Here is a 10,549-nt window from a genome sequence, read left to right on the forward strand (position 1 = left end):
GCACATGACTTTCCTAACTTTGTTGTCTTAAAACTCCACTCACAGAATTACTTACTCGGGTAAGTAGAGGGCTGGCAATACAGGCACATTGCTCCTAGTTGTGTGTTGTGACCCTCATCTGAAACATGTGAGTTGGTATTGTTGTTGGAGGATTTGTCTAACGACCTCATGGAGCCATTTGTTTATACTTGCCAAAATGGATATCGGAAGATTAATTTTCGGTACGTCTCGCTGAGAAATATGTTTTTCCTTCAGGCAGGTTGTCTACCTCAAAGCGTCACCTATTATTGTGATTGTTTAGGAAGTGGTGACTTGCCAATGTGTCATCACTTGTTCAGGGTGTTACAGAATCGGTTTTGACATTAAAACAACATACCGAGTGAATCGATGTCTGTTTAAGTGATCGGCAAACCCAAATTTCTCCTACATTACCTATTTACAATTCTCTGGTAAATTAATGTTGAAAGTCAAGGCTCGAGACAAACAAAATAATTCACCCAGGATAGAAAATCCACAGATCCTCTGGATTATAACTCTGTGTAATAAACAGTACTAGCTTTCCACAATCTCAGTTATGATAACCTTAACACTTACCATAGTTATATGTCACATATCGTACCTCTGTTAGGCAGGATACTTTGCCATCTAGTGACGAGGGTCAGTATCCTGATAAAAATATGCAATTGAAGTAATTAATCATTCGCCACATATCCATCTAGAACATAAAAGCAAGTGGAAAATCATTTTTCCAGGTGGAGCAAATCGTATTCCAGGGCGCGTAACATATGTATTTCGTGTTGGGATATAAACATCTCTCAATATTCCGTGTTCGGATATAAATATCACTCAGTATTTCGTGTTGGGATATAAACATCTCTCAATATTCCGTGTTCGGATATAAATATCACTCAGTATTCCGTGTAGGGATATAAACATCTCTCAATATTCCGTGTTCGGATATAAATATCACTCAGTATTCCTTGTTGGGATATAAACATCACTCAGTATTCCGTGTTTGGATATAAACATCTCTCAATATTCCATGTTGGGACATAATAATCACTCAGTATTCCGTGTTGGGATATAAACATCACTCAGTATTCCGTTTTGGGATATAAACATCTCTCAATATTCCATGTTGGGACATAATAATCACTCAGTATTCCGTGTTGGGATATAAACATCACTCAGTATTCCGTGTTGGGATGTAAATATCACTCAGTATTCGGGGTTGGGATATAAACATCATTCAATATTCCATTTTGGGACATATTAATCACTCAGTATTCCGCGTTGGAGTATAAATATCACTCAGTATTCCGTGTTGGGATATAAACATCATTTAATATTCCGTGTTGGTATATAAATATCACTCAGTATTCCGTGTTTGGATATAAATGTCACTCAGTATTCGGTGTTGGGATATAAACATCACTCAGTATTCCGTGTTGAGATATAAACATCTCTCAATATTCCATGTTGGGACATAATAATCACTCAGTATTCCGTGTTGGGATATAAACATCACTCAGTATTCCGTTTTGGGATATAAACATCTCTCAATATTCCATGTTGGGACATAATAATCACTCAGTATTCCGTGTTGGGATATAAACATCACTCAGTATTCCGTGTTGGGATGTAAATATCACTCAGTATTCGGGGTTGGGATATAAACATCATTCAATATTCCATGTTGGGACATATTAATCACTCAGTATTCCGTGTTGGAGTATAAATATCACTCAGTATTCCGTGTTGGGATATAAACATCATTTAATATTCCGTGTTGGTATATAAATATCACTCAGTATTCCGTGTTTGGATATAAATGTCACTCAGTATTCGGTGTTGGGATATAAACATCACTCAGTATTCCGTGTTGAGATATAAATATCACTCAATATTCCATGCTGGGACATAATAATCATTCAATATTCCATGTTGGGACATAATAATCACTCAGAATTCCGTGTTGGGATATAAACATCACTCAGTATTCCGTGTTGGGATATAAACATCACTCAGTATTCCGTGTTGGGATATAGATATCACTCAGTATTCGGTGTTGGGATATAAACATCATTTAATATTCCGTGTTGGGATATAAGCATCACTCAGTTTTCCGTGTTGGGATATAAATATCACTTAGTTTTCCGTGTTGGGATATAAATATCACTCAGTATTCGGTGTTGGGATATAAACATCATTCATTATTCCGTGTTGGGACATAAACATCACTCAGTATTCCGTGTTGAGATATAAATAATACTCAGCTTTCCGTGTTGGGATATAAATATCACTCAGTATTCGGTTTTGGGATATAAATATCATTCATTATTCCGTGTTGGGACATAAACATCACTCAGTATTCCGTGTTGAGATAAAAATATCACTCAATATTCCATGCTGGGACATAATAATCACTCAGTATTCCGTGTTGGGATATAAATATCATTCAATATTCCGTGTTGGGATATAGATATCACTCAGTTTTCGCTGTTGGGATATAAACATCACTCAGTATTCCGTGTTGGGATATAAACATCATTTAATATTCCGTGTTGGGATATAAATAGCACTCAGTATTCCGTGTTGGGATATAAATATCACTCAGCATTCGGTTTTGGGATATAAATATCATTCATTATTCCGTGTTGGGACATAAACATCACTCAGTATTCCGTGTTGAGATAAAAATATCACTCAATATTCCATGCTGGGACATAATACTCACTCAGTATTCGGTTTTGGGATATAAATATCATTCATTATTCCGTGTTGGGATATAGATATCACTCAGTTTTCGCTGTTGGGATATAAACATCACTCAGTATTCCGTGTTGGGACATAATAATCACTCAGTATTCGCTGTTGGGATACAAACATCGCTCAGTATTCCGTGTTCGGATATAAACATCACTCAGTATTCCGTGTTGGGATATAAACATCACTCATATTCCGTGTTGGGATATAAACATCATTTAATATTCCGTGTTGGGATATAAATATCACTCAGTATTCCGTGTTGGAATATACATATCACTCAGTATTCTGTGTTGGAATATACATATCACTCAGTATTCCGTGTTGGGATATAAACATCACTCAGTATTCGCTGTTGGGATATAAACATCACTCAGTATTCCGTGTTGGGATATAAATATCACTCAGTATTCCGTGTTGGGACATAATAATCACTCAGTATTCGCTGTTGGGATATAAACATCGCTCAGTATTCCGTGTTGGGATATAAACATCACTCAGTATTCCGTGTTGGGATATAAACATCATTTAATATTCCGTGTTGGGATATAAATATCACTCAGTATTCCGTGTTGGAATATACATATCACTCAGTATTCCGTGTTGGAATATACATATCACTCAGTATTCCGTGTTGGGACATAAACATCACTCAGTATTCGCTGTTGGGATATAAACAACACTCAGTATTCCGTGATGGGATATAAACATAATTTAATATTCAATGTTGGGATGTAAACAACTTGGCGGTCATTCATAGAATGGTGCCTCCAGACGTCTCACGCGTTGCTGAACATACTAAACTGAACTTTGTTTCAATGAAGAAACCTTTCACTGGTGGCTTAATTTAATTATGGGCGATATCGTCTATTCACGTATAGGTCCTCCCTTTCGTTTTGTATTAACACAGTACATCTCAATAAGTACAATATCAGCGAGAACCGCATAACCTGATAAACATATGGAACAACCTTATCGCCGATCTCGCCTCCCGCTTGAGCTGAGTCACGTGACACACTTGCTAGAGCTCAGCACTACGCTCAATACGACAGGTAAGACGGCCTGTCATGTTCCTTGTTGTACACACAACTATAGCTGGATTGAACACCTCACAACCTGGCGAGGGGTTCTAGTACACGTGTGTGGAGGACTGTGAGTGGTTATTCCTCCCCATCAGCCACCGTAAGGAGACTGTAACCAGTGACAGCTACCTGCCCAAACCCGACAAGTTCTCCCCTCGTAATGTGACACGAGGTGAATACCACGAATACGATGTCAGGTTCAATTCAGTGTCGTGGATGTCGGATAAGTCGACTGACTCGTATCAATGTCTGACAGTTCTGTCAGTTATGTATTTGGATGAGATATCCTCGTGATATACATGAATGACACTGACGAGCTTACAGTCGGTTTGGTTTGTAATACATACATGTATATATAGTGTTGTCATGGTTTTGCTGCGAATGGAAACATGTAGATATTAAGTCCATGATATGGAAATACATAAAGATATAGATACAAATTAAACACGTTTCAAATAGTATTAATAATAACAATCAAAATAATCATAATGCACGTTTGTAAACGCGGAAGTAAACAACAACACACAAGGGAGATAATTGTGTGGCACGTTGACTTGGCTGGGTATTTTATACAGCTTCAGTGATCAGACCTCTGGCGACAGTTCTTTCATTACTGCATGGAACATATATCTAGTTAAAAGTTGTATTGAATCCATATAGCAAAGCCCGTGGATGATTTCAAATTAAAGTTGAACGCCACTGTGTCGACCTTGAAGGGATCTGAGATAGTTCGACTTATACTTTTGTTCGACACATCCGACTACAGTAGGATAAACCATTGAACGATTAAAACAAGTAATACCATATTAAGTAATCTGTAAAAGGATAAAAACTAAAACAATGACTTTGTAGAATAATTTTCATTTTTGTTAAGCAATTATTTTTTTTCATATACCTTTACGCATGATATTGATTATCAGGATATAAATATCACGTCACATGATATAAATACCAGCTAAAATATGTTACATTGTAACTGGATTAGATCGAGGTGCGCACGTTACATGGCATTATGAAAGTTCACCGTCAACTGCTAACAGTGTATATTTAAAAAAAATAATACATGATATCTCTTCAAAGGATAATTGTGTCCGAATTTTATGACCAATCACATTTTTTACTCTGTGATCGAAGTAATTATATGGTACAATATTGTCTATTTGCTGGACCAACGCTTTAGGTGAGCCAGGATCCTGTGATCATGGGTTTGAATCCTAGATTCGCCCTGACAATGATCCTTGGTTTGTGATCTCATAAACACATGTTTATGATGAAGTCGGAATCGTACAATCGAGATTTCTTATGATCATGGAAATGTCTTACAACACTCACAGGTTTCAACAAAGTTGCCAAGATTCGATTATTCAGATTGCTGTGATATAGCCGTTATATTGCTGATCTTGGCTTCAATGAACGTTCATTCTATCGTTCAGCTAGCGTCAACAAGAATGGTAGAACATCACTTGTGAAATGTTTTCGGGATTGTGTACTGCTATGTGTGTCAAAGGTTTGCCATTCTTCAGATAACAACTCCAAACAAAGATGGCGTCTGTGGAGGTAAGAGAAGACAACTCCGGGTTTGTTGACAACTGGCAAAGTGGGAAGTCCTTGGCGGAGTGTAACCTCCACATGTTGACCTCTGAGGACTCTTGTGACGTCAGCTTCCGGGTTGGGAAAGAAGAGAAGCTGGTCCGAGCTCACCGATATGTGTTGATGAGTCGGAGTAGTGTGTTCCACGCCATGCTGTGTGGCCCCCTGGCGGAGAAAGAGGAAATTAAAATACCTGACGTGGAGGAAGAAACATTTTCTGAAATGTTGAGGTTGGTGACGGTAATAACCTGATCTTTGAAACAGGATTTCTGGAGTAAATATGGAGTTAAATACGTGTTTAGTGTCAATCGTTTTGTCAGTGGCTATTGTTTTTGGTGGTTATAAGTTTATCGCTCATACTAATATGTCTACTTTATGGATAAGGATTCTGGTGGCCCTGTCGTGTAACGCACTTAAATTCGCTTGCAGAATTGCGTCCTTCGGGCGCTCCAGAAATATATGATTGTGGATTCGAATCCAGGTTTTCCCTGATTACGTTGTCAACACCATACATAGGTCTTCAGCAACCATTCTTGTCGCAAGAGGCGACTAACGGCATCGGGTGGTCAGGCTCGCCGACTCGGCTGTCATCGTATCACAATTGTGAGGATCGATGCTCATGATGTAAATCACTGGACTGTCTGGTCCAGACTCGATTATTTACGGACCACCGTAATATAGCTGGAATATTGCTGAGTGTGGCGTTAAACAAGAAACAATGTAAACAATCTAGTCATGACCAGATGACCCAGTGACTAATCATAAACAAAGTTAGACGACATCTGGGCAAGTCACCATACCACCTGATCCTCTTGTATTTGGTCAGTATTGTGCCTTTGCTCGTCCATCTAGTAAACGAGATCTACGACTTCTGCCAGGGTTAGAGTTTCCCCTTCAATGACACCTAATAATGTAAATGAAATACTGTTGTATACATTCACTCATTCACATGGCCCGTGAAAATCCGGGATAGAATAGGTCTTCAGCAACCCATACTTGCCCTAAAAGGCGACTATGCGTGTCGTAGGAGGCGACTAACGGGATCGGGTGGTCAGGCTGGCTGACTTGGTTGATGCATGTCATCGATCTCAATTGCGCGGATCGATGATCATGTTGTCAATCACGGGATTGTCTGGTACTTACTCGATTACTTACAGACCGGAAGCTGGTCCATAGCTGGAATATTGCTGAATGCGGCGTTAAACACCAAACAAACACTCATTCACAACCTTTGAAATTCGTATTTTTAAGACTAGTCTAGAGGAGTAGCAGAAACCTATTTCACTTGTCTTCAGGACTTGTTGCTAGTCCTCCTACATGTTCTGTCAGTTTATTCAGTTCTAATTTGTAGCAATAATAAGGCACTGAGAGCTGCTCCCTGAGTATTTCCCTCATATGCTTCTTGTCATTGGGGACTATCATCCTTTGAATTTTACTTGTCCTCAGAACAATTAAGTAGTCTCGGGATAGCGGAGTAGCGTGAATTCTGCGGAGAAGCCTGCATTCATTTCCTCGTTATATTATGAATAGTGAGTGAGTAAGTGAATGAATAAGGTTGGTATAACGCCCCTTTTAACAGTATGTCAATTACATCAAGGTGTGTCAGCTTGAAAACCTTTCTTATGTTGTAGGGTTGTGATCCTGTCAAACCTATGATCATTATTTGTATGAATCTTGGATTCGAACCCTCGGTATATTATCCTGTTATTACTATGGGCCGTACCTCTGCACGGAGAACTGCAGTGCTTAGGATGCATTGGCAACCCGTCCCCTTGTTATAAATTTCCCGAAAAATAATCATTTTGTGAAAATATGCTTTTTCGTCAATTAGTTGTGTTCATTAGCCATAGATAGTTTAAACTGAAATCTCTCTGAAATAATATCATTTGCAGGTACCTGTACACAGATACGTCATCGATGACTGCTGAGAATGTGACAGGTGTGTTGTACCTGGCAAAGAAATACGCCGTGGGGAGTCTTGAGCGTATCTGTCTCACTTACCTGGAATCCTCCCTGACCTCAGAGAACGCCTGTGCCATCATGGAACAAGCCCACGTGTTTGATGAGGAGGAACTCTTTGACAGGGCTCTGGAGGTCATTGTCCAGAATGGAGATATTGCATTTGAAAGCCATGGCTTCAAAGATCTGTGTCATACATGTTTTCATAAAATTGTCAGTGCAGAAGATTTTGTTATCAAACCGGAAATAGTGTTTACTGCTGCCATCTTGTGGGCCGAGGAGGAAGTCAAGCGAAGGGAATGGGAGAGCACTCCAGAAAACAAGCGGCTCGTTCTTGGGGAGTCCGTGTATGAGCTTGGCTTTACAGCCATGGGCATACAGGAGTTTGCCAAAACGGTTGTTCCGTCTGGGATATTATCGGGAGATGAATGTACCAAGTTGTTCTGTTTCTTAAGCATATCTGAGCCCGATACCTCACCATTCAAAGTGAGACCAGCGCCAGCAATCGCTTTGTACGCAAACACCATCAGCACTGATCTCAGTGAGTTGGAATCTTACATCACCGTCTCGTGTAGCCATAACATGCGTTTGATCGGTCTGTGGGCATTTGGTACTGAAACCAGTAAGTATAATATAGTAATAGATAGGAAGCTTGGATCGCCCAAACGTTGGAATGAGCAAATGAGGATATCAGCCAAACCAAGTAGAAGAGATGGGAAAGAAGTGAAACTGGAGCTGTCAGAACAGACAACTTTAGAGGCTAACGTTAATTACAGATTCCGGACTCACACTAGCACTGGCACAGGAGGGTGGTTAGGCACTCAAATCAGGAAAAGCATCACTGTTGGCAAATGTCAGATAGCCGTTTCACAGTTGTACGAGGATGGTGTCATCTCGAGGCTAATGTTGCGGATATGCGAGTTGAGTTAACGCTGTAACGCATCAACAGTCTTTGACATACCAAACTTGTCAAAGTTATTTTAAAACTGCGCGAGATATACCGCAGCATTTAAGATATATTTCAGATTTCGAAAATGAGGATCGGCACAAGTACGATGTATGACGTGCCTCTTTGTGTGTCATCATGCCACGACGACGTGGAGCATCGTTCATGTTGTCAACCACCAGCACAGGTGTGTCTGGCGCAGACTTAAGTATTTACAGTTCGCCATGATACAGCTAGATTATTACGGCCTCCAGTGCAACAAAACATTCCGCGTTTGTGTAAATGCTTCGCTTCTTATAAGTTATTATGGAATGAGTCAGGAATGAGTGAGTGAGTTGGGTTTAACACTGCTTTTAACATTATTCCAGTTATACCGCGGCGTGTCAGCCTAACGTGGGAGGAAAGCCCAAACTGATGCAGGTCTCAAACGTTTACCACTTCGGTGAAACCCACGAGCACGGGTATGGTCCTGACAAACCTAGAAACATAATCGGGGTGAACAGGGATTCGAACCAACAATCATAGGAGCCCAAGAGACGCAACTCTGCACAGCGAATGCCGTCGCCCTTGACGAATGGGCCACCGAATGAGTCTGGAGGGGTGATTGATACATGTGTATGTTCTGAGCCTCACATAGTAAAACTTGGCCTAAAGTCATGTAAATAATTTATTTTTCACCATTATCCCCTTGATCAGGAAAATAAGGTGGTGCTGAAGGTTCTACTACACCAAATCAGAACCAGCTGGGTCACTGCAGATCGGGAGATATCTGCAGGCTGTGATTGGAGGATACTGTGTAAGATTTTTATGTCTTTTAAATGTACATCCATCCAGTTATTAAAACTGACCATGTTTTTTATATTTAGTACTGTCTTTTTCAACATGATGCCTTATGCTGAATGTGACCACATATATTTTCAAATTATTGACATTTGGTGCGGAACTGGGGGGTGGTGTGTTTAGCTTCCTGTACTCGGAAACGGAGAAGGCTAAGTTAGTCATATTTTTGTTTTTATAGCTGCTCTAAGGCCAAATTGTGCATACACATACAGGTAATAGCTGTTGAATGCTTAGTTATTTTTATAAAAAATATAACGCTACTATAGAAGTCTATGGGAAAACATCTGGTTGTGTGTAACCTGAAGGAGTTGTAGTCCCGTGGATTGTAGTCATGGCAAAGGCTCCTTTGTGAACTGGCTTTGTCCTGATAGAAGAGCACATCTTTTCTCAGCCTCCACGTCTCTTAGTCTTCAAATCATCCCGAATTTGCCTGAAAGGTGCAGCATAATTTGCTGGCTTTTTAGAAGATAGTCTGTCATGGTGACGCCCTTGGCAGCCCAGAATATCAAGTCCGTAGCATTTCCTGCTGAGGTCGTGATGTCAAATGCTGCAACTGTTTTGATCGTTGTTTGGACTTAACAGTGAAAGTTTCATCGTTAGTCACAAATCGCTGCAAGAGCATTTCTGGATCCGCTTCAAACAGAGCTAGATTATCAAAAGAGACATGGTGTACCTGTTGTGGTTTTGATCATGTAATGTCCACACCAGAATGGTGCACTGCTATGCAATTCCTTCGACGCGAGTCTCATTACTTATCAGTCAACCATGTACTACCACAAGAGCACAAACACAACGTTTTATAAATCAAGCAAAGGTTTACACTGTAACAGCGTTTCAACACGCATAATAATATATTTAAATTTTACACCCTTTACAAGGCACATTGTATTTGCATGACCACATGCTTACATTGGGATGATGATCCTTGGTTTGTCAGCACCAGACTCGTGCTCGTCCTGTGTGTGATTTCCCATACACATGTTGCGAGGTATCGGCTTCAGATTTGTGGCTTTCACAAAAATGACCAACGTCTGAGTCCTACATCAGTTCTGTCTCTCCTCCCACATTAATTATGCTGACGGGTCGTTACAAACTGAAGGCAACTCGCTCACTACTTATACTGGCGATGTTATAAACATTATATAAGTCATCAGATTCTCTCACGTGGCTTTCCTGGCATTACTCTTCTTAACATTACTCAACAAAGTACGTCCACGGCTACTCAAAGCCTAACTGAGGCCTTGGATCTTGTAACCTTGATGAAACAGTTTCTGAGCAGGTGTCCGCGGGTGTCCGCAGGTGTCCGTCAAAATAGGGAATAGCATCAGAAACCATTTTTGTCAGTGATGAGTCAAAGTTGGAAATA

The 10,549-nt window shown here is 40.2% G+C and overlaps 1 protein-coding gene across 1 annotated transcript; it reads left to right on the plus strand.

Annotated features, from left to right (window-relative positions):
* Nucleotides 1-5,390: 5,390 nt before the first annotated feature.
* LOC139479350 (BTB/POZ domain-containing protein 6-like) lies at nt 5,391-8,327 on the plus strand. Its single transcript, XM_071262208.1, has 2 exons — nt 5,391-5,668; nt 7,331-8,327. Exons 1-2 carry the CDS (start codon nt 5,391-5,393, stop codon nt 8,325-8,327), a joined length of 1,275 nt encoding a protein of 424 aa, XP_071118309.1.
* Nucleotides 8,328-10,549: the final 2,222 nt, after the last annotated feature.

This window comes from Haliotis cracherodii, unplaced genomic scaffold, assembly GCF_022045235.1.
Source record: "Haliotis cracherodii isolate W230 unplaced genomic scaffold, xgHalCrac1.p SCAF_4, whole genome shotgun sequence".
NCBI classification, from domain to species: Eukaryota; Metazoa; Mollusca; class Gastropoda; order Lepetellida; family Haliotidae; genus Haliotis; species Haliotis cracherodii.